The sequence below is a fragment of the Columba livia genome, chromosome 12 (assembly GCF_036013475.1).
Source record: "Columba livia isolate bColLiv1 breed racing homer chromosome 12, bColLiv1.pat.W.v2, whole genome shotgun sequence".
Lineage (NCBI taxonomy): Eukaryota > Metazoa > Chordata > Aves > Columbiformes > Columbidae > Columba > Columba livia.
Genome location: NC_088613.1, coordinates 18,786,170 through 18,811,779, shown reverse-complemented (window position 1 = coordinate 18,811,779; position 25,610 = coordinate 18,786,170). Strand labels below are relative to the sequence as shown.

General features: G+C 39.1%; 1 protein-coding gene across 1 annotated transcript; it reads left to right on the top strand.

The window, feature by feature from the left end:
- Nucleotides 1-13: 13 nt before the first annotated feature.
- On the top strand, nucleotides 14-21,431 carry LOC102087904 (cysteine-rich hydrophobic domain-containing protein 2). Its single transcript, XM_065078049.1, has 6 exons — nucleotides 14-233; nucleotides 6,588-6,642; nucleotides 13,391-13,546; nucleotides 16,396-16,452; nucleotides 16,678-16,737; nucleotides 17,318-21,431. The coding sequence occupies exons 1-6, from the start codon at nucleotides 73-75 to the stop codon at nucleotides 17,366-17,368; spliced, it is 540 nt and encodes a 179-aa protein (XP_064934121.1). The 5' UTR covers nucleotides 14-72; the 3' UTR covers nucleotides 17,369-21,431.
- Nucleotides 21,432-25,610: the final 4,179 nt, after the last annotated feature.

Here is a 25,610-nt window from a genome sequence, read left to right as displayed (position 1 = left end):
CTGCGCGGCGGCACTGGCGCGCAGGGCTCCGCCCCCGGTGCGCAGTGCGCAGGCGCGCGGGGAGGGCTTGAGATGAGCGTACTACTCCCCAATATGGCGGACTTCGACACTATCTATGAGCTGGAGGAGGAGGAGGAGGAGGAGTCCGAGCCTGTGGTGCGGAGCCAGGAGCTGCCTCGGCCCCGCGACGCGCCGGATCCCGTAGCGGTACGGGGTGCCGGCCACATCACCGTGTAAGGAGCGGGGGCTGGCGGCGGGCACGAGGCAGCGTGACAGGCCGGTGTGGCGGGGGCGGCGGCGGCCGGGCGGGAGCACCAGGTGGGAGCACCGGGCTGGAGCACTGGGCTGCCGGGGCACGGCCGCCCGCTGGCGGTGCCTGGAGGGGGTAGGGACGCGAAGAGGACTGAGCCCCGTCCCTTTTTGCCCGGAGCCCCCCACCCCCAGGACGCGAGCTGCCCGCAGCGGCGGGAGCTACGGCTCTGCTCCCCCCCGACCTCGTCACCTGTTCCGTGAGAGGAGTTTTGCTTTTAACGTGTTTAAACGGGACACTTGGCGTTTCCCAGTAGCTTGAGGCAACCCTAAGTCATGAGTGATCACCTGAAGTTCAGCCGGGTGTTGGGTGCAGAAGCAGCAACTGATCAGTCCTGACAGTCCTGAGTGTGCTTTCTGCAAACAATCTGTTCGATAGAAAGTAACCACCACACCATGCGAGGGTCAGCAGCCTGTTCGAACAATCCGCCGTGACCCTTCTCTGCCTCAGCTGGGCCATGGAGTCCCCACGCTGCACTGCAGAGGAGGCACATGGCCGCCCTGTAGTTTATTTGCTCCAAACTTAGTTATGAGTTTGGTTTAGGCTAAATGTTTTTATCATCAGAATGTAACGTGAGCCAGAATGATTACTACTCATTTAAACAGTTGGAACAGAAGATGAGCAAATTGTGATGTGATGTTTAATTGTAGGGATTTTCTTAATATTCCTACTCCTGCAAGTGGAGGACTTAATATAACAAAGTACATCTGTAACAAGTTGCTGGTTGTTGCGTTAATTTTTTGTGGCAGGAGGGGAGATATTGAAGTTTTTGTATTGCAGCGATCCATCAAGCTTGTGTTGCTTTAGGTCTGTCTGTGGATTGCATAAAAGAATGCGCGTTTCTCTCTGTAAATAGGTGCAGTGTGATGTAGCTATCTGCAGCAAAAACACTGGGTGGGGAAGGCTCTCTCACACCTTAAGAGAACTAATGTTGGATTTGATACAGTGTCCATCATGTAAGTCTGAATCAGTTTGCATTGAGCTAGTGCCAGTGGGTAGTTGCCCTGCTGCACCACAGTGTACTTGCTTGTGTTGATGGAATTTCTTTCTGTCCTTACCCCAAATAGCATGTGACCTGACTAAAGGAGGGATGTAACACAAGCAAAATGATCAGAATACCACCTACCCATCTTACTAGTTATCTGGCTTTAAACGCTAAACCAGAAGAAATGCTACACACTTGCTTTGTCTGCCGTGATGCTTTTTGTGTATTAGTGACGTTCCTTAAAGTTTCTTCTTGGCTTCAGCATCTTTTGGGGTTTGGCAGGAGCATCTCCAAGAACTCTGTCAACTAGTGATGTCTACAGCAAAAGAAAGAAATACTTGTAAGTGATGGGGAAATCATGAACCCTTGTAACTACCTGAACTGAATTTCCATGCACCTTATTTTCCCTTTCTTCCACTCCTCCTAGCTTTCTTCCTGTAACAAGTATAACTTCCTGAATGGTAGAAGGCAACTTTCATCAATTCATGACTTATTTTTAAATCTCTTTCTATTAATAGAAACAGTGGATGTTATGAATAAAATGCCAATAAACTCTGGACGCTGTAGTATGTAATCCTAACTTCCTCATTAAATGGGACATATTTTGCTTCCTGAAGAGTTTCTGGTTTGTATGTGTCAGCTCTGAAATTCCATCACTTTTTGATCACACGGATGCTGCTGCTTTTGAAATCAGTTGGTTTCAGAAGCAGCCTGCTCTACTTACTGAAGTAAGATACATCATTCAGTAAAACTCTTATTTGTTTTCTGAACCTGCCTGGAACAGTGCTGGTAAAAATTTCTGTCCTGACAAGTCAGACACTGTATTACAAAACAAACAAATGAAAGCTCAAAACCCCAGTTATTTTTAAAAAGCCATCGTCTTCCTTGAATTTTTGTTTCAGGTGCCTTCTGTTCCTCATCTGGTGTTGGCCTTCTTGGATGCTTTTGGTGTATAGGGAAGGGATAAGTCTCTAATTCCAGGGTCGTTTTCTGGTCCAGCTTGAAAAGTACAGGCCTCTTATAGAACTCCCAAGTTAGTAGATTCAAACTATGTATTACTTTCTTGCATGAGAGTTTTTATTCTTATGACATTGTCAGTGAGCTGCTGACCCTAACAGAGTTCTACTGCAGTATCCAAAAGTACTAAATATACATTCCGGTAATCTTCTGAGGGTTTTTAGCAGGACCTTGCTTTTCGCACTGACTGTTTTGCTAACCCTTTTGTGCATGTCGAGTGATCATGTAAAGTGTATTTGTTTTATTTTACTCACAAAAAGAGAACGTGTGTGAAAGCAGTTAGCAAAATTTATGCTCATCCTGTTTGATGCTCTTTCACTCTAGAAGATTCTTACTTTGAAAAAATTAACTGGCAGTCATATTTATTGTTTTAAGAAAGCTTTTGAATTTTAGCACAGAGAAATTACTAGAACCTGCTAAATGCCTTTTCTTTGCTTCTGAAATTCCATTTTAGTGACTTGTAAACCCATTGTTCGCTGTTTCTTGCATAGTCAGTGTGACTCCGGTTGGTGTATCCAAATATCTCAACAGAAACATTTTTAGTGAAGACTGAGTCATATGCCTACCAAAACAACAGTCATGACTTTCAAAAACAGAGCAGTAAACAAGCTCTAACTTACTTTCAAGTTTTATTTTTTCTGACTTTTCCATACTGTGAAGTCAGTGTGAATGGATAGCAATGAGGTAATGAAATGGCCATTAAACACATTTTTGCCCTTAGCATGCAGTTTGTGATTCCTGCTTAAATCTGCAAACTTCCTGATTTTTTGATACAAGTGAACTTTTGATCTTTTCTTTAGGAGGAAGGATTTGCAGTCCAGGTGCTAACAGAAAGCATGTTATCATCAATTAGGGAAGGCAGGGGAGAACCATGTGCTCTCACTTGTGATGACCTTTGATTTTTGTCTGTTATTACTCCATCTTCTGCATAATCCACGTTTAAAACAGCAAATCACCTCAGCCTTCCGCTAGTTATCAGAACCTTAGCTTTCCAAAACATTACCCATGGGTAAGGATGCTCTTCAGTAATTCTGTTGGCTTCATAGGAAAAGGTCCTAGACTAGGAAGAGAAAGTATTCAAAGAGATTTCAGCTCAGGGCTCTGAATTAATGTCTTCTTTATTCTCTAATGCTGGACAAAGCTTAGATGATACTTCACAAAGAACAGAATGTAGGCTCTGGGTTTATCTGTTCAAGAGAGTTTAAATGTAACCAGGATTAGTTGTGGGGAAAGGAGCCGTGCTGTGAGGAGTTTGGGGAGCCTGTTGTACGAGAGTTGACTCAACGGGTTTAGCTCATGTAGTCTAGGAAGACTGATTACTATCTATAAGTACGGTAGTGGCATAAACAAGAATGAAGTGCTATTAAATTTGAAAGTAAAAAGAATTAAAAAAATAAAGGTAAAGCACCTGTAAATATGTCTGTTCTAGATATGAGAAAGTGTTTTCCAAAATTTTCTGATTTCATTTCTGGGGACAGGAAACCTTCCTTATGCTTTGCAAACTAATGGGAATAATTTTATAATGTGATACCTGTTGCAGGTGGGGTTTGCAATTCATGATTCAGGGTGTTCCTTTCAGTCTTTATGTGGGATTTATGAACATTGGTATAGCTCTGGATGACAAGTTGCATTCTGTCCACTTTATAAATGAGGGAAAATGAGATGGACTTGTCTGCTGCCATACATTGAACCAGGGAAATGGAGACAGAGAGAACTAGAAAGTGAGGTCACCCTAGTTCCAGCGTTGTTGCCTATAGGCAGCAGTGCTTTGCTTTTCGAGATGTTTGTCATCCAGTGAGAAAATTGCAACCAAAGTATCCGGGTGACTTAGCTGAATTTCTAACTGTTAGTACACTGAGGGCTTGGAGAGCTTGCCTGGAAGTAAGTTGCCAACAACTGATGTTTTAAATGATTTAAAGGACAGGTAATGGAAGTTATTTTACATAGCAATTTTTAAATAAACTTAATTTTAGAAGACTTTGTAGGCCAAATCATGCTAGATCATTAGTCTGTTGTAGAAGGTCCAGTGAATTTGCTTGTCTCGTAATCAAGGCTTTTAAGTCTTAACTTTTATATTAAATATTTTAATAACACTTCATTACTTTTACAAAGTTGCTTGCAAAGCCATAGAACTATACAACATTCTGCTTAAACATTTCTAGAAAAAAGAAATCTCATTGTATTTGGTTCTTGAGGTCTGCACTCCTCCCCTCCCCGTCTAATAAGAGTTTAATGTTTCTGAACGGTGGTAAATCATCACAAGGAGGGTCTGTAAAACTTGTAGAGAAACTACAGTCAAAATCTTTAATGTTCTTTTAGCCACTTGCAGGTGTCAGTGTAAGAGAGATGCATTTCTGTCACTGAGGTTTCTTGGATGTGTTAGAACTGAATGAAGTATTTTGGCAACCGATACAAAGTTTTGGGTGTTAAATCTGTTTCATGACATTATCAGCCTTCAAATTTAATGTCGTAAAACACATTTTGGTCTTGTATTCTTAATAGATCTAAATCGGAAAGCACTAGTGTATGTTATTCTTTATGGAAACCAGTGGTGCAGTGGGAATTTTAATGAGTATATGTGACCAATGAGATAAAAGATACAATGTATGACTTAGGAAGTTTGTAAACTACGAATTGTTGAAGGTCAGAAGAGTATTTTGTGGAAATGCTAGTATGTTTGCATTTTTTTTCTTTAATTTGCTGTTTCCTAGGTATCTGCTGCTGGTCACTGTAGGAGTCAGTGTTCTGGGCTAGGGGGACCTTTAACATGATTCAGTGGAATTAGCCTGTTAAATGGGTAGAGGAAATAATTCTGCAGTATTACCTGAAATTTCCGTATTGTCTGATTGCTACTTCACTACACTTACTGTTTTAACTGTTTGATTTCGTAGTGCTGATTTAACATCGTTAACTAATTTGACATCATTCCAGTTCACTTGAATATGCAGTAGTCCACGCTGTGCTGGTGTTCTGTTCAGTCACGTTTGCTTGTAGAAACTCGGTGAAAATACGTTGAATAAAACAAACACAAATAGGTGGCAATTGGTGACAGTACATAGAACAGCTTAAGAGAAAAAGGTTGAGATACCTCAATTACTCTTTGGGGTTGTTTTTTTTTAATGTTTTACACAACTAGTGCTCCAGTTTGCTGCTGTTTGATAAGAGTCAAGGCTCTGACTTAAATTAGCCATTGAAGTACTTGATTGGACTTCACCAGTATTGTTGACAAACATTTTAATTAGCTTCTGGGATTTCTCAAGACAGGGCAAGTTCTTTTATAATGCTTATCTGTTCTTTAAGGTTTATTTTACGCTGTTGTATACTTTTTTGTAAACAAGTCACATTGCCAGGTTTGGATATCTGAATTTTACAGTGTGCACATAGGTGCGTATGTATTATGTAATGATAGGGGACTGATGACTTTTCAGCAACATGCATATTTGTGCGAGTGACCAGTAAGGAGTATTTCAGGTGTCAGTTTGACTCAAAGCAGATACTCTCTCCAGAAGGTTTGTTTCTGCAATAAATATTGCAATACTCAATATATTTGTGCTCCCTGTTTTAGCTGTGATCCTTTGGGATGTTTGTTTTAGCAAAAATACTCAGGAGATCGGTTAGCAGAGCTGACAGTGAAGTTGATGTACACTGTATTTAACTTTACAAACTTAACATTAAGCTCTGTTCAAACACGGTCACAGTGATGCCAAAGACTTAATTTTCCTGAAGCTTACAGTTGTTTTGAAGCTGTTCTTTGTGTAGGCTCTTAACATGTTTTGCATGAGATAGTTTAACTCAGCCCAAAGCAATTTTTTTAAAACAATATGTTTACAAATTCCAATGATGATGACGAATGGGTTTCTTATAACTAGCTTTATCTGTTGCATGTGAATAAATTGCATGAGTAAGAAAAATAGCACTGGAAGGATTTTTGAACCTAGTAAAAGTGAAATTTAATAGCTGGATCTCTTGTTTCTTAAAGCAAGTAAAGATTGAAACTCACTGCCCTCTAATCATAAAAGAATTTTTGCATTTTTAGCAACTTTAATATATTGAAGTAAGGCAACAACTTATATTTCTTTGTCTTAGAAATTACCTTATGAGTGATACACAAGACCTTATATATACTTAGATTGACAGCTTATGAAATAAGGTAAATATAAGGGCAAAATAAATTAATAGGTGTTTTTAAAGTAAAAAAATCTATTACAGTTTTTTATTAAGGGAAACAAAAAAAGTTAGGTGGAATATATTTTGTTTGTCTCTTTTGTTTTCAAGGTTTGGCTTGAGCAACAAGTTTGATACAGAATTTCCTTCTGTTCTGACAGGGAAGGTAAGTGTGAGATTAAACTGTTCTTTTAAATGGAAAGATGCAGTGCATCCAGTGGTTTCTGTGTTACGAATACATGCTCATGAATCCACAGGCCAGCGCTGCGCTGTTGAATTCACTCTGTCCTCTATGAGCTACCTGGTTGATGGCCAGTCCCTACAGTGTACTTGGAAACAAGAAAAAATGATTTGCGGTGATTGCTGTCGTTATTGACATTCTAAACACAGAAAAACTCAATGTGGCATCATACTGTTTTCATGGCCACAATCTACATGAAAGCAAGAATCACTTAACCTTGCTTTATAGATATCTGGCATTTAGGCTACCTCCGGTGTAAATGAAATTATTTCAAATACTAGACCTCTCTGTTTAATATTTCTGTCAAGCCTTGAGCTTGTATTAGATGTCTGGAAGAGAATCTGTTTTATCTGAAGCTCTAGGGAACAAAACATAGTGTTAAATCTACAAATGAAGTAGCTTTTTAGTACATTTTCAGAAATAGAATCATTGTTTAGTTCTGCAAATGAGTGGTGACAATTCTCTTGCTTTCTCTGGAGGCCTGTCGTCTTATTAAATGCAAGTTTAATAAATATTAATTTGTAGCTATTAATGAAATCTTGTAACAAAAATCTTGGTTATAAATTCATAATCATATTTTTTATGTTAGACTTAAATTTTGAATTCTTTTTCTCTTGGATTTTTTTCTTTCTGCTCTTTCATCCTCTAGTGCTTTCATTTTGCCTCATTTTATATCCCACTTGTCTATTTTTTCCAGAATTTGTGAAGAAAATGTTTATTTGGCTCTTACTACTTTCTCTAATGTTTTACCATAAGCTACACTACCTCTGCAGCCTCTTGCAGTAGCTGTTGAGTCATATCAACAATATACTAAAATGCATCTGGATGGCGTCTCCTGGTTCTGCCAAATCCATCTGGGGTTTTTCTCCTTCATTTTCACCCCAGAGCAGAATGAATGAAGTACTTGTGTTGAATTTGTCCAGCTTTTTTGACAGCAGTGCAGTTGAAAAGCAGGTTGCCGTTTGGAGTTTTGGATTGATAAAGGACAGCCTGGGAAATCTGCGCTTGCTTCAGAGTCTTACTGAGCTCAGAGTCGTCTTACTGATTCCATAGTATGTCATGTGAGGGCTGCTGATAACACCATTTGCGTTTCACCACGTTGCATGTCTAAGGTTTATTCTTTTCTGCGAAGCTCTTCCTGATTACTGAAAAGCCACAGAATACTTTTTGAAAATAGCAATTTTTATGTTCTTGTAGCCAGATTGTAGTTTATTATAAATAAGCATATAGAAAATACTGTTGAGGGTTTTGATTGCGGGGTGACAATAAAACCCTGGCAGATGTATTGTTAACCTCCTCTCCCCCCTCCCTCTCCCCCTTCCCACTCAGCACAGGCGATCGGGAGGGAAAGAAGGACAGAGAGAAGAGAGTTGGAAAAATTAACAATGTTTTACTAATGCTACTGATAAAATAGAGAAAATAATACAAAATATACAAAACCAATCTTGAAAGTCCCAGCAACTGCAGAGCCGGCACCCGAAGTCCTGGACTGGACTCTGCAGCCAACCGGAGCTGGATTCAGTCTGTCACTGGCCTCAGTTCGCAGGGGCGACTCGCAAGGTCCTCTCCTAATGTCGGCCATAAGGAAGAAGGGACAAAAGGGACGAGATCCTCGTGATCTCCCACTTTCTATGAAATATTCACATGAATGGAATGTTATACGCAGTTGATCGGTTTCTTGGTCACCTGTTTCTCATTGCTCCTCTTGGGAGATGTCCATCCGTGCTTATCAGTAACTTCTCATTCCATTGCTGTGTTTACCAAAACAAGTATCTGGTTCTCCAGGAAAATGCAGCTCATATGAAGCTTTAGCTGACAGGCAAATTCACTAAAAGAGAAACTTGTTTTTAACAAAACCAGGACAAATACCTATCAGGAAATGTTAAAACTTGATTATGTAGGTTAATCTCTTTCTCGCTCTCTAAATTACGTGTATATTAAAAAACCGCAAAGCCTGCAATTTTAATACAAGCATCAATGCCATTTTCCACTTTATTTTTCTCCTCTTGTTAAATAGTGAACAAAAGCTATATTTAAAGATCAGTTGACAACTTGGACTTAATTTTGCAAAGAGAGGAAAGAGGAAGTTGTTCTGCTTGGCATTTACCCTTCTCCTTGCATAGATATAATCAGTGACTTTGCTCTATGGAGGTATGCTGCTTCTCTTGAGAATCTTGATATCCTGTTATCTTTTTCTCATATATGGATTTGAGTGGCTTGCTGAGTAAGAAGACCTTGAAAATAAATTAGTTCCCTTTTGTGGGGAAAAAACTCCAATCAAATGAGGTAGTAAACCTCATTTTTTTCTTACTGTCTGCCACATGCTGTTATGAAAGACATTAAAAACCACAGTTGTGGGTTTTTTGGTTTTTAATACTTTCATGAATTGCAAGAGATAAATCTGTGACTTGCAGCGGTTGTGGCAGTCAATCACTTTTTTCCCCTTATTGAAAATGAAAACTCATTTTTTTCAAGTAAGGTTTTCTTCAGAGACCCTCATAAATAATTCACAATAATAAGAATTTTAGTCAGTTGATACACCACTATAAGATCTTTTACTGCTCTTAAAATACAAGTTTTTACTTTTTGTGAAGTCACAAGTTTTGAATCGCATAGCGACTGTTTATATTAACAATTTGTGATTAAAAGATTTATTATGAACTTGCATTGGTTCACAGCCAGTATAAGGTAATGTCATACTTTATTCACATTGTCTTTGTAACATTAAGTTTAATGGCTTTGTTTTCCAATGTAAATTAATATTAATAATATATCCCATTTGCTGATGGAGTGTAAAAGATGAAGCTGTTAGGTGGGGTTGATTTCTCTATGGTAATAGAGAATAAATACAGATGAAGATCTGGGGTTTTAAACACAGAATGAAAATCTATCCGACGCACAATAAAAATCCTAAATAGATAAAACTATTGAGCTACACCTTTCACGTGTTGGTCTTAGCTAGTTCAGCTACATAGACTTGGTATTCATCTTGCCCATTGAGACACAAGCTTCGTCTGGTTTATAAATGCCGAGCTAGTTTTTTGACCAGTGTGTTCTGCTCAATGGAATGTTTTAAGAAAAGATTTGACTACGCTTAATACAGAGGCAATACTTAGGCCAAAGTCCAGTCACATTATTAAAAGCTAAATTTAAATTCTGGCTAAATTTAAATTCTGTGTGCTACAGCTTTATAGGATTACTAATTCTTTTGAAAGAAGCATTTAAAGCTTTTAACAAAATACTCTTCGTGATGTATGGCACAGTAGCACACACTGCTCCAGGTGACAACAAAATAATGGAGCTGGTGAACCTTAGGGGAGAAAGTGGAGTTTCCTGCCCTGATCTTAAAGCAGTGAAGGTCCCGTACAGAGATTATTGTGCAGCGCGGGGAAATGTAAGCCATAAAATGTGCTCTCCGTATTGTGATCCCATTGCCACACGTGATGGATAGGGTTTGTGATCATGATGATTGGAGGAGAAAGATCAGGCCTGCTGGGCTTTACTTGCTCTCTTCCTGTGTTTGTAGATTCTCTTGCATCCTGTTGTAAAATATTATGACACCCCCTCCCTTCCTTTTATGTTTGGGGTTTTTTTTCTTCCCTTAAAGACCTAAAAGGAACTTATGTCTCTTTACAAGGTTTACTACACAGCCAGGAACTATGTACTTATCTCAAGTCTTTTCAAGACCCAGACACAAACTCTCCAAGAGACTTGCCAAAAGGACCCAAAAACTAGACTGTCTTAGGGAACTTTCTTTGTGCAGGAGGCACCATTCATTCTCTGCTTGAAATATATTAGTTATTTCGTATTAACCTTTCAATATCTGTACCTGCAAGAAAGGTAAAATTTAAAATTATGCCAGAATATCAACAAAATTATTTGGTGACTGTTTCATTTGGATACCATTTTATTATTAAATCACAACAGTTTGTTTATTTACAAATTTTTCATTCTTTGTCACTGTGTAACAATGTATAACTGTTACTGAGCTGTAAACTGAGGGCAAGAAAACTGTTGTTTGCTTCTATTTGTCACAGAATTAGGCTTCTCTTGGTCACCAGTTCCTTTAGTTTCAAATGAAAATGTGTCATTGACTGACAGAAATATTCGTTGTCATTACATTTCCTGAAGGTAGAAAGATATCCAATAGCTTGGGTTAGGCATAACCATCATGAGTCATTTCATCTTGCAGCTAAGAGATTCATCTTTGCATGAAAGTATCCGGTGCATTAGTAGGTAGCAGTGGTGCTTTCATTATATTATATTAAGGTAAACTTCATACCAAAATTTCTGAAATAGAAATTTTCTCTGTGTCTTGCTGGCATCCCAGGTGGGTTTCTAGTTTAGGCATTTGCAGTGCCATCAACATTGTTCTGGTAAAACAGCATCAAGCTGTTAACCTGACGAGAACAGGGGCTCCTTTAAAAGCGGCACAGAAATAGGGAATCTCACCATCCCAGTGCTATCTTATTATTAGGTCCCAAATTTTTCTGCGAGCTCTGATCTAAGAATGTGCATGACTTCGTATTGGATGTTGTCACCGGTTATAAGATTTCTTCATGTTAAACTAAATTTTACGCCGTGTGATTCCCTTGTCTTTGGTGGGTTCATACAGCTCTATTTTGGGGTTAAGGATGTGGTGTTGTTAAGGGCAGTAAACTTTGTGTCTAATAGAAAAGGAAACATTGTCTTTTCTTAGTGGGATTCATTGTGAAAATACCAATGGGGTCAAGAAAAAAAACCACCATCACCACCAAACAACTTGCTTTCAGATAAACACATAGAATGATACATATAAAAATTTCAAAAGACTTACTAAAAAAGTGCCATTTGTGTACATTCAAATGTTAAGAACGTGTAAACATCCCTAAGAGCTGAGAATGCTAGTTCGTTAATGCGCATAGTCTCGGTTTACTTAGAAGCACGTCTGCAGAAGCTCTATGTTACTCATACTGCATACAACCAACCCAGTTATACTTTACTACAACACTTGCTCCCACATTGAAGATGAAGTGGTCTTACTCATGTCCATTGATGTTTGTGGTATCCTAAATACAGGAGCCAGCACTGCCAAAGAGATCTGTAAAACCACCTGTTTCAGATACGTGCAAGTACAGGCTAGTTTTCCACATTGCAATGTGATTTTTTGTTCTGCTCATTGAAAATGTCCCAATACATGGGATTTTGGGGGGGGGGGGTTTGCCCCCCACACCCCCCCCCCCCCCCCTTTTTTTAATTAAGCTGTGTACTTAATTCCTGCTACAAAATAATCACAATGTTAAATTATGTTCTTATATTACTAACTGGCTTGTGTACGAACGCAGCTGACCTCTGACTCCATCCTGCATGGTGATCTGAATGGCCAGGAAACAGATGTTGTATTTATTTACTCCCTTTCCTGCTACGTTTTAATGCATTTGGCTCTTGTGAATAGGCGGAGGTAGCAGAACCAGGTCCTCTCCATTTCCCGTCCCATAGTTTTGCTCCTTTTGTGAAAGGAGTCTTTGTCATTAAGTTAATGCTTTTGTTGTTGTTCCCCTTGTTTGCACAATCAAATGAACGGAGCTTGGTTTGCTTGGCTGCAGTTACATAGCTTTGTATACAGACTAATTCAGGGGGGTGGGTTTCTTCAACATGGCAAGTAGTTAGGAAAGGTTTTTACTCTTTTTCTTTAGTTGTGTCTGACTGGTCAAATCTATTGATATGGATCTGATTATTCTGCTTTGTGCGTTCGAATGCTGGATTGTTTTACAGTTGAGAGTGTCATCTTGGAGTCAATACCACAAATCTGTATTTGACTTGTCAGATGTAAGTTACTTAGATTCTGTAGAGAGAGGAGGGATTTGGGGTATGTAAATAGGTAAGTGCTCTCGCTCTTCTGTAAGAAACATGCTGCTATTGGGGAAAGGAGCTTGTTTTTGATAGAAAATGTGGTTTTCCACTGTGACCCTGCAGTGGCAATATATAGAAAATATTCTTTTGAGTAAGCTCTGCTGGATATTCTTTAAATAAGTCGGTTTTGAACAGCTAGGCTTTATGCATAACCCCGTACAAGATGCGTTTATTTGCCTTGAATATAATGTGTCCTTTCAGGCTTCCCTATTTTAGGAAACAGCCACAAATGAAGTTGTGGCCTCCCGTTGATATGGGCCACTCCAGGGATTCATCTGTAGACAGGGCTTCACCTTCATCCAGGCACAGTGTAGACTTGTACTGGTATGAAATTAATTTGGACAATGTTATCCTTTTTTTTTATGTGACACACGAGTGTTTTTACTACCAAGCTGCCCCACGTTCCCTTGGAAACCAGATATCTGTCTTTCCTTTCTTTTTGGTCAGTATAGCCAGTGCAGATGTTCCACAGCTGTGTCCCACTTCTAGTTTTGTTTGTTATCAGGACAATTGATTTATTAATGGTGCAATAAATAAGGATGAGACTGTTCATCTAAGTGATGCTCAGCTTTTTAATGCAAGTTTTTGGAAAGCATGCACCATAAATTAATTTGGTACAGGAAATGGACTTTTCACGCTCACTGGGTGACCAGTGCTTTAGAGGACAGGGTCATACTGCATAATGCTGTTATATTTCATTGACGTTTTAATCTGTAGAGGCAATTATTGAGAAAATACACCTGTAATGGCTTTCCACTGAAGTTCAGCACTTCTGTTCCAGGTTGCCCCAGAAGAATTCAAGACCAGCATCAGTCGCGTGAACGCCTGTTTGAGAAAGAACCTCCCCGTCAATGTGAAGTGGCTGCTTTGCGGCTGTCTGTGTTGCTGCTGCACGCTGGGCTGTAGCCTGTGGCCTGTCGTCTGTCTTAACAAAAGAGTAAGTACATGTTCCATTCTTCTTATTCGGTTTATTTTGCAATTACTGATAACATTAAGTAATGATTAATCGTCTCATCCCCATTTCAAAACCCTTTTTTTGTTTCACTTACATTCAAAAGGTTATTCCATTTTGCTGTTTCTTAGAAAACAGAAAAAATGTTTGTTAATGAAGTAAATTACACCAAATTACCAATCGAATTAGTAGTTTTAGGAATAGCTAATCCCATCTCATTTTGAAGAACAGGATGGAGTATATGATAACCTGTTTTCCAGGATTTCCAAAGGTTTGAGAATTGAAATAAATGAGTGCAGAACTATGACACTGACCTGCAAAAACTGCCTGAACTGGAGGCAAAATTACTTTTCTTCTTCACACACAGCCCAGAATAATAATTATTATTTTAATTAAAAATCACTTTTTTGTATGTTATAGATACTGTAACATTTCAGAGCTGAGGCTTATTCGATGTACTTTACTGTGCTGTTTCTATTAAGAACAAACACAAATTTGTTCTCTATTTGGGAAATTTAAAGACTTCCCTTTTACTTTTTTTTTTTTTTTTCAACAGAAAGTTGACAACTCTTGTAATCGGGTCCAAAGTAATAATTCTGAAAAGCACTTTAGCAATATCACGTAAAGGTAATCCTAATTACCTCCATGGTTAACATGGGTTACATTTAGAGTTGATTTATCACAGAATCGACTGGGTTGGAAAAGCCCTCAGAGATCATCAAGTCCAACCCTTGGTCCAACTCCACTTGACAAGATCATGGCACCAAGTGCCATGTCCAATCTCAGTTTAAAAACCTCCATGGCCGGTGAGTCCAGCACCTCCCTGGGCAGCCATTCCAATGCCTGACCACTCTCTCTGCAAAGAATTGCTTTCTAATCTCCAGCCTCAATTTCCCCTGGCAGAGTTGAAGCCCATGGCCCCTTGTCCTATTGCTGATGCCTGGGAGAAGAGACCAATCCCCACCTGGCTAGAACTGCCCTTCAGGTAGTTCTAGAGAGTGCTGAGCTCAGCTCTGAGCCTCCTCTTCTCCTGACTAAACAAGCCCAGCTCCCTCAGCCTCTCCCCATAGGGCTTGTGTTCAAGTCCCTTCCCCAGTCGTGTTGCTCTTCTCTGGACCCGCTCCAGCACTTCAATGTCTTTCCTGAACTGAGGGGCCCAGAACTGAACACAACACTCCAGGTGTGGCCTCCCCAATGCAGAGCACAGGGGAACAATCACAGCCCTTGTCCTGCTGACCACGCTGTTTTTGATACAGGACAGGATACCGTTGGCCTTCTTGGCCACCTGGGCACACTGTTGGCTCCTGTTGAGCTTCCTGTCCATTAGTCCCCCAGGTCCCTTTCTGTCTGACTGCTCTCCAGCCACTCTGTGCCCAGCCTGGAGCGCTGCAGGGGGTTGTTGTGACCAAAGTGCAGGACCCGGCACTTGGCCTTGTTGAACTTCATCCCATTGCAATCAGCCCATTTTTCCAGTCTATCCAGATCCCTCTGCAGAGCCCTCCTGCCTTCCAGCAGGTCCACACTCCCTCCCAACTTGGTGTCATCAGCAAATTTGCTGATGATGGTCTCAATCCCCTCATCTAAATCATCAATAAAGATGTTAAACAGGAAGTAAATGTCTAGGAAATGTATAAATAGGAATAGTGTAATGGTATTTTTTGAAGCCATGTGGTTTGAAAGACTTGTGGTGATGTGTTGAGATAAAGCCAGTTTCCTAAGTGAAGGAGAAAAAGGCAAGAAAACCCAAGGACTGCTTTGGAAAGAATAACCCCCAGTTTTATAGCTGAGCATGATGTTACATGGCATGGAATGTCCCTTTGGTCGATGCTGTTCAGTAACAGCTAAAACACTGATGTGGTATCAACACTATTTTAGCCATAGATCTAAAACAGCACCATATAAACTGCTATGAAGAAAATTAACTCCAGCCCAACCAGTCCCCATACACTCATCTAGCAACAAAAGGCATTATGAGATCCAAAGGCTGGAATATGAAACCAAGACAGGTAAAGCAGGTAACAGCATGTACTTTTTAATTCCAAGGATAGCTTTGTTACTGGAAAAACATTCAAAGAAGTGGTGTATTTCCCCCCCATTGAGTCTTTGACTCAGGACTGGATAGCTTTGTATCTTTTGTAATGAAATGGTTTAGTTCACATACTGTTACCAGTTTCAGCAAAGAAATTGGTGGATAGAATTTTGTGGCATATTAATACAATGCAGGAACTACAGTAGGTCATCACAGTGGTCTTTTTATGACCTTAAAAAAATCACTGAAATTCCCCAAATCTTCTCCTCTCCCACAATTGCAGAAAGAGCAAAACATAAAGATCACGTGCACTTTGGTATCCAAGAGTTGAAAATGCAGGCACTGTTTGTTGTGAGCTGGAGTTCTGTGCGACTGGGATTTTTTCAGGATTCAGATAACAATTCCATTAGGAAAATCTAGAAATGACATGTATGTGAATTATGTGTTGTCAGTAGACAACCTGTAGCGACTGCAGTGTTTGGCCAACTCTGTTTTGCTGGCTTGGCTGTGGTGTAGACAAAATCACTTAATTCATAAGGATCTCTTACTAAGTAAATGAATTCTAGGAAGGTTGTAGTCCCAAGTTAACAAAAAAAACGTGGATGTTTTGTTTTGTTTTTTTCTGAAGGTGATCTGATGTTGAGGAGTGGGGAGTTGAAGTGGCAGGACTTCTATTTATAGTTTTTCTTTTGCTTGTTTCTGCTTCTATAAAACTAATTTTAAGTCAGAAATGTAGTAGCAGGATTCTTCTGGATGAGGCTGGCTAATGAACCATTTATAATACAGTTTTGGCTTACTTTTTTAGACTAGAAGATCAATTCAGAAGTTATTAGAATGGGAAAATAACAGACTATATCATAAGGTAAGTTAGAGTGTTTGTTTTCTTCAGCTTTAAGAATAGCAAGTTTTTTTACATAACTGGCATATAGGAATTTTAGAGTCTTGTTATAATTCCATACCATACTGATCTTAAGCCTATGTCAGAAGTGTTTCAGATCCTTGTAACTTGATATTGATAATGCTTATTACATTACTCATCAAAACAATGCTGTGGTATGCAGTAATCCTTTGATAATTATTCTCTTAGCTTGGTTTGCACTGGAAGCTGAGTAAGAGGAAATGTGAAACTAGCAATATGATGGAATATGTAAGTATTACTTCCATTACTTATTTGGTATTTAATGTAACTATGATTTTATAGAGAAAATTTTTAACTTACTAGACTGTCACCTGTCCAAAAAAAATCTTTGAGAACAACATGTGTTTGATATACACCCATGAAAGCCACTTTTACCAAAAGCAACTGTGGCATATATTAAGACTTAGAAATTGTCAGCGCTAAACGTCTTTTTCACTTCATAACAATGCTACGTTTGTAGTGCAGGTGCGCTTGTTTCGGTCTGTAATTTGTAATGAGGGAGACACGCTGGGACTTTGTGCATTGATGTGATTCCCATACCAGTCCGTAGTTCTTTAACAGTTATCCACCTTTTCCGTTGGTATTCATAATTGCTTTGATTCAAGTTCTTTGTGCGGAAATATTGAAGCCCTGTATTTCAGAACAAGTAGAATATCTGCTTTGTTGCTTGGGGAAACATTCCCTCCTTACAGAATATCTCGGATACATTTAGTGTTAGGTACTAGCTAATGTTGCATGGAAATTGTGCTGACAATTTGAACTTTTTGGTTACTGTGTTCTGTTCTTGTCTCTTTCCCTTCTTCAACAGGTAATATTAATAGAGTTCTTACCAAAATATCCCATATTTCGACCTGACTGAGGAACAGCATTTGATCGTTCATGTTACCTGTCATTTTCTACCCTTAGTGCCTTGTAGATGATTTTGGAAAGAAGATGGTCTACTTTGCTGTGACTTAAAAATGTTCTTCAGTAGAATATCTTCCTTGCTATGTTACTTTCTTTTGTTAATAAGAGAACAATTTGCACATTTTTTTATGTTAAATGAGGCTTCTATGTTGCACTCTGAATTTTTAACATTAACTGATATAGTTGCCACTAGGGATCTAACATCAGTGCTGCTTAAACTTGTTCTGAGCATGCTGCCTTATTAATTTCTATGTTTGCTGTCCTCAAACATGCATCCTAATGCCATGTCATACTATATTTCATTCAAAACATCGCAGCCCTATAAACCCTCAATAGAAATGTCCAGGTAAGCATCTAGTAGTAATGACTTCAGTATAACTTGCTTGCATAGGACTTGCAATCAACAGCACTGGTTTTGTCCTGCACTTTGCAAAATCATCATTTACAGTAGGGGGTTAATTATTTTACCCACTATGGATTTGTAAATATTGACTCTTTGCATAATGTAAAGTGTGGTATGCCAAGGTTTACAAACTGTAATATAGCTCTTATTCTATTGCCAACAGCCCAACATCGTTTTATTCATTACATTTGCTAGTATCCCTCTGATTGTATAGACCCATTCACATGCTGGTTTTATGGTAAAGCCATAATGAGTTTGTACATGTTATCAGATGTGTAGGGCTCAGTTGCACTTTGTTTAGTAAATGGATGAAAAATGCATAGCATTTCTGTCTTCTTTTTTTTTTAGTATTTCAGGTGTTATTTGTAGCATCTGAAATAGGAAGCTTAAATACTGTTCACCTTTGAAAAAGTTGCGTTTGTGGGGTAGATGGTGCCTGCTACTAGCAAAATACCCTCAGGCCTCTTTTTAGTTCGGAATAGATGGATGTCAAGTTTTGGTTTCTTTTTGAGTAAGGTAAAAAAAAATGGTTCATAATTGGGGACGTTCATTACTAAGGAGAAAAATTTGGAACAGCCAAATCAAAGCTGGAGTAACACTTTTTTTTTTTTTCTGTAGCGTGATAGTATTTAACAGTTAAGTGACACAGCGTCCTTTTCTAGTGGAAATAAATTTAATCTAAATCAGAGTAGTGTTTCAAAATATGCTGGCAGGAGGAAGTGGATCAGTTGAAAGTGTTCATGCTTATTTTTTGGCGTTCAGGACCAGTCTGAAGAGCCACAAACTATGGAATTCTTAAGTATTTTTGGATTCTACCCTGTTTGTCTGATCTCAAGAAGGGAAGTAACTGTAGAAAAACTTCCTGTAATGGCTGGCCTAAGCAAGACCACTCAATAATAGTAAGCGAATGAAAATTGATGCCAAGTTCCCTCCCTTTCCTAACTAGAAATAAGAAAGCAGAGAAAAGACAGCAGATGGCTGAGTATCTGCATGTTGTGATGAATATCATCATAAACGTCCAGGCATTTCTTTGCAGCAACTTGACTCCTTGTGACATCATCCCAAGTCACTTTTTAGTTTCAGGGTGACTTGAGATTTCCTCTGAATGTATGTATTTGCATCTTTTCAGTATGCAATGTTGTATTAAAATATATTAGCTGTAAGACCATTGCATTCTACTAACTGTAGCAGGCCAGATTTCTTGTACACAGTGTTTACAGCAGGCCAGTTTTATGCGAGTTGTTACTTCGAATTGTTTTGTGCTATTCTTACTGTACAGCTGAGGAGTGTCAGACTCCAGCACTTGCAGTAGTTTCCGATCACAGACCAATGCTTCAGCTTCTGAAATCTGTATATTTAGTGAAGAGGTTTGGTTTGAGTGGTAGATTGGTGACAACTAACTGTGTAATTGCATTTGTAACATAATGAATAAAAACCTACTGTGTTTGAATTTAATATTAGCTACACCTTGCAACTTGGAATTCTATCACAGAACCGAGCAAAGTGTTCTCTCTAATTTATTTTTATTTAGGATGAGTGTTAACTGGAAGCAGAGAAAATACTTAATGGCAGGAAAATGCAGTGTAAACCAAAACTGAAATAGCATACTCGATTCTATGTATTTCCCCTACAAATAAGTTTCTGGAGTAAATGAAGGGAGCTTAGTCTAATTAACAGGACAATGGAAGTTTCTTACTGTTAGCCAGAACTTTATTAGTTATTTTCTTTTTGTGTCTGAGAAACTCAACAATCTCAGCAGGTTCTTATTTTCTTTTTCATGTGACTATATTTTCAAAATGTTCTTTTCCAACTGACAGACCGGGCAAGCCAAATGTGAGTTGTAGTAGTTGCCAGCGGTGAATGCTGAGCAGTCTTCAGTCCCACTGCCAACAAAAATCCTCTTCACCCTGTGCTGACTTCATCGTATTCACTTCAGAGTTTTTCAGTCTGATTTGTCTTGTTTCTGTGAAGTGCTGTGCCAAGCGGAGATAATACCCAGAGCTACAGGAGTCACCAGTCCTTGCTGTGATGTGACCAGAGATCTGAGGCTTTGCATTCCCACCCTCGTCCCTTTGTCCCCTTTCCGTGGGCCTGGCCATGTCCCCTGCCCCTGCATCTCTCCCGCGCGCCACAAGGCACTTAAGCACAGAATATTAGTCTTTAAAGTTTACATTTTACCTTGTCCATAATTATTAATTATATCGTCTTCAAACCATGAAAGGGTCTCTTCTTTTTGTTTTAATAGGCATTTAAATATGTGGGCATAAAGCAACTAGTAAAGAATATGAAAGCCAAAACTGCCTTTTACAGTAAGTTTCATGTTTTAGTAAGTAGATAAATTTTCATTAAATTCAAAACCAGCACACAGTATTATATTTGCATCTGAAAGACACAAGTTCTATAGCTCATTTAAAGACGAAGGCAGCTATAAGTACTGCTGTGAACTCTCTGCACTTGGGTCTACAGGTTCATTTTTTCCCTGGACTATCCTTTGCTTTAATATAAAAACATTCAGCAGGTAATTATATATCCTGAGACTGAAAATCTTGTTTTTTACAATAAGACGTCAGCATAAATTGGTAAACCTGTTTATGGAGAATACTTGTTAATTGGAGAAAGAGTTTGTAGCAATATAACAGAGATTAATGTCAGCAAAGTGTAGTGGAAGTGGTAAAGAAAGTGCCTTGACTGATTCCAGCAAAAGGGAAAACATTGTGCCGAGAGCAAGGAGAAAAGGGAACTAGGAACTATCAGTAGTGTGCGTTTGCAGCAGATTTTTAAAAGCAGTTACTGTCTACCAAATCAATGTTTAATCTTTCATATAAACATGTTGACATTAACTTTCTAGTTTTTATCTAGGAAACATTTGGGTTTGTATGTAGCAAGTTTTGTATCTAAGGAGTATTGAAGTATTAAACAGCATTAAAGCTCTTACCTACTGGTTCCCACCTGCATCTGTGAAGTTTTACTATAGGAGGAGGAAAAAAATGATGGGTTCCAAGTCATGCACAGACAAGGCTAGGAAGTATGGATTCAGCTGTAGAAAACAGAAAACATTTTTGCCAAATCTGGTGTGGTCTTGATAAAAACAGTTCATGTGTTTTCCTTAATAGATACCAAACTCCATATGCAACAACACAAATACATGTTTATTATTGTCCCACCATGACAGTTTACTGCATTTACTCATCAACACACTACCATTGGAGCAATAAAAATCTCAAGCTATTAGTATTAAATGTAAATAATTTCTCATTTTAGTAAGTAATGTTATGTGATTCTTCTGCCATTTTTTTTTTGTTTTCTGCTTTTGGTGTTCTTATGGTGTAACGTTACTTGTACTGCCTAAGAAAAATGGTTTTGTTTAAGCTGTGTGAAACCTTGTGTTCTTAACATTTTTATTCTGTTTACAAGTGAACACCCACTTTTTTAATAGGACCTCACATCTTGAGAATTTTCTCTTTTTTTTTAATTAAAATAAAATTCTAACCGAGCTTGCTTTCTACAGTTTACTGTACTGGCTTGTGCCATTAAAAGAAGCTGGAAGTCAGACATGCTTGATCACTTTGAGACATTTTTCTTTAATTAAATTAAAAGATGAAAACCTTTGAAAGTGCAATGTGTTTATGGAAAGGAAAGAAAAATCATCTGCGTCTCTCCCTGTAGCAGTGCACTGATCAGCTGCAAGTGGAATGGCAATAGCGGTGGGTTTTCTTTAAATGAGACACATTCTGATAGAGCGAGACCAGGTGTTTGTGTTGCGACTAAGTATGGTTTGGCTGGCTTAAAGAACAAGACTTGGAAAACCTCGGAAGGTGCTCAAAAAAAAACCCCAAACTGCAGAATGATCATCACATTTAGCGTTTCAGATGACTTGTTTGCTTGCTTACGGACCCTTTGTTGTAAGGACTTGTTGCAGCAGTGTTCCTCTCCCAAAAGCAGAGGGTGTTCTCCTGTGCTGTCATAGTTGCACCTCAAAGGGAGACTAACCTGAGCGTGGATAGTGTCCGTTAGCGAAATAAAACATTGGCTTATGTAGGGGATCGTGACTGTAGGACAATGCAGCCTTTTGTGTATGTTAACAGGCTGGCTTTGTAGCTGTGAAAGCAGGACTTCAATTGAAAGCCTTTGGCTCATCCCTGAGGGAAAAATATTGCATTCCTGGAATGGGCACGTGCAATGGTTTTGTTGAAACGTGATGTCCACAGTTGTTTTGGACAAATACAGGAGCGTCTGGGTTGACATGCTGTTTAAGCATTGAACAGTTACAGAATATCGTTTGAGAAATTTAGAGAATGTTAGTGTGGTGTTAGAACAAATATATAAATGTTGGGCTGAGTCATTAAGTTAATCCCCATTAGGGTTTATGACATGTAATAGCCTAAGCTACTAGAAAGGTCCATATTTGGGATTTGGCCCCAACTTCTGCTGTTGGAAGGCAGTTTCAGAACTATTCAGTAGTGAAGCTTACTATAATGTCTGTGACAATGCATTCATAATTCTATATCTGTCATGTCAGTATTGTTCTTAAATAGTGGAAGTGATCCAGCCGAGTTTATTTTTCTAGGTAAGCTTAGAGAGACATTAATTCTCTTAGTCTTCATTTGCTAGACAAAATGAAATGTTAGTCTCTGTTTCTGATCATCGTATTTGCATTTGCTTACATTTATTCCAGTTTGAATTCATTTTCCTTTGAATACAGGTGTCCAGAAACAATCAGATATTCCTGATAATGGCTCATGGCTAAGGCATCATTATTTCAATGCGGATAGTTCCATCTCTTCTGTGAAAATGAGGTGATCCATTGAATTTAAAGGATCACATTTCTCTCCATATTGGCTGTACTGTATTTCTGATTCATAGCCATCCTGTGATAAATTTGTGACTTTGTCTCTAGTTTATACAAGCTCCCAACATTCATTACTAGTCCCATCAGGCCAGGCCCATCATTTGACACTTTGCACTGTTGAATTTCTCCATACTTACATTACATTGGTCCTCCCGCTCTTCTTGTATATGCCCTCCCATTCCTCCTGTAAAAAAATCTTTGCCACTGATTTCATCTGCAAAGTTAACAAAAATGATTTTAGTAAAAAGATTAGTTCCAAGATTGATGCCTGAAATCTGCTTGTAATTCTCTAAAAGCCCTTTTACTTAGTCCCTTACCTGATTTAAATTTTTCTATTATTTCTCCATTTGACCGAACCAGTAAGTTCCTTGTAGTCGATCTGCTAGGTCTAGCTTATTTGGACTTCATCGACTTACACTTATTTATTTTGCAAACGTGTGAACAGGGTAGTTTTGGAGTTTGGCTAAACTACTGAGCTTTCTCCATTTTTCTCTAATCACTGGATCTGTGTAGAGGATTATCCTTTTAATATATTCACATTTTATTTCACATTCTTTATATAAACCATGTGATCCATAGTAGCCTTCATTTGAACAGTAAATTAAAATATGTTTATATATTTAAGTTCACTGATAACAAATATGACCTCGGATTTCTGCTAGGAAGAAAACACACTTTTTAAGAATGTCCTGGGTCATATGGGATATCCAAAATTGTAGTAAAATTGTGAGGAGGAATTACAGTATCTCTCAGACTGAAAGGAATTTAAAATTAACAGGCATATACTAAACAAAAGGTAATGACTGATCTGTATTTAGTGTAAATTATTTGATGTGCAAGCTCAAATGAGTAATTGAAAATTACTGCTTCTCCAGACAAAATCTACAGGGATATCCTTGGACATTGTTGACAATGAAGTGTCTGAATAGGGCAAAAAAGGAGTTCTCATTTCGCTGTATCGTAGACACTGCATTAACATGCCTTGTGATTATGATGGGTGCCCATATTCTGCAAGTCATATGGATTCAAACCATCTCAAGTTGGTCTATTAGGACTTTCTGCAAACAATAGCACTATGGTTGAGTGCATACATTCACTCGGAATGCTAAAATAACAGTGGGAATGGCGAGGAGAAACCATGGCAACGCAGTACAGCTCAGCAGTGCAGGGCAGCTCATGAACTTAATTCCACACTAGTTTCCTATATTCCTGAACATTTCATCCTTCAGCAAAGATGAATTTATTTTGACCTTAAAATGACAGTCTATTGGATGGTGAAATCTGTAGCCACAGTGGGTCAGCTGACATCTTCATCTGAGCTAAATTATGAAGTGCAAAGTTGTAAACTGAAAACTAAGCCAGTTATCCTAACTGCTGTTTCCGTCAAAGTACAAATAAGTTCCTTTCAACTTTAATTCCTGTTGGGCTTTGTGGGTTTAGTTTGTTTTTTTTTTTTAGATAATCTCAAGTGTTTGTAAGGCTCAAGTGCTGTTTTGAGATCATCTGGAAAATAATAATAAATAAATCAACCACTGTTGTAAAATCTATTGATAGACAGCAAGAGTTGTTGGCCACTGCTGAGGCTCCTCCTATGAGTGAACATTTTCATCTTTGTGTAAATTAATCTGAAATCACTGGTAGCATATAACCAGGGGATCTTGTGTCGACTCTCGATGTACTTTGGGGATCCTGTGGAACAGTTGTCTAATTCCTGCGGTGAGCATTTGTTCAGCATCTCTTTCCACCCGTAGCAGAACAGGGGACGAGGAGGAATGGCTCATAGCCATGCTTGAACCACAAGAAAAGACACTTCCAAGGTAACTTTTTGATACGGTATATTTTGTTGTTGTTGAGTGCGAAGAAAAGGTAATTTGCTTTATGATTAGTTACAATTTTTGGTAGCATTGAGTAGTACTGAAAATCATGTTGTTCTAAGTTCCTATGTAGTACTGATGGAATTAAGAGCTTTGAAACTCAGAGAGGGTGACACTAACTGGTACAGCTACTCTAATGGAGAAGCTACCAGATGGTGACAAATGGCAGAAGAAATAAGCATCAGGTGCTACATCTTGAGAATGTGAAATTCACTTATGAGCTGCAAAGCTAGAAATGGGTCATGTAAATCCTACCCAAAAAGGACTGAACATTTTCATAGTGTCACCAGCTGTTTTGTGAATACCACTACATAGGCGTAACAGCTGTTAGGGCTTGTGAAAGGAACACAAATAGCAGCAGCATTTGCCTCCAGTCACTTCCAAAAACCTCTTTGGAAATTCCACTGGACTCCTGAGCCCTTTGGGGGGCTCTTACCAAGATGCTGTGAGCATCAGGGACAAGAAGCCACAGTGGTTGGTTGTTCTCTCTTGTTCTCCATGTCCAGCACTTTACAGTAGCCAAAATCTCCAGGGTCTCAGTGTTACGAGGCTCATTGTGAAAGGCTGAAGAAAATTTTGGTATTTACAAAAATATGAATGTGACACTCACAGTGCCAGACAGTGCTGTTGTAAAACGCAGGCACTTGTCTTTGCTTGGGAGGCAGTTGTTGAACCGAGCCCATGGCGTGTAGGGAGTCCTGTGAGGCTGCAGAGCCCCATGGCGGATTGTGTCAGTGAGGTTAATGAGGTAAAGATTTAGTGAAACCCGGGTGTTTCGCGTGCCATCGGACTCTCAGGACAAGGCTCGGGGCCGACAGGGCGATGCAAACCTGCTCCTTCGGCTGCTGTGGTGCGGAGCCCTGCACTGCTTCGGGTGTGGCGCTGGGGCTGCTCACAGAATCCCAGAATGTCAGGGGTTGGAAGGGACCTGGAAAGCTCATCCAGTGCAATCCCCCCATGGAGCAGGAACACCCAGATGAGGTTACACAGGAAGGTGTCCAGGCGGGTTGGAATGTCTGCACAGAAGGAGACTCCACAACCTCCCTGGGCAGCCTGGGCCAGGCTCTGC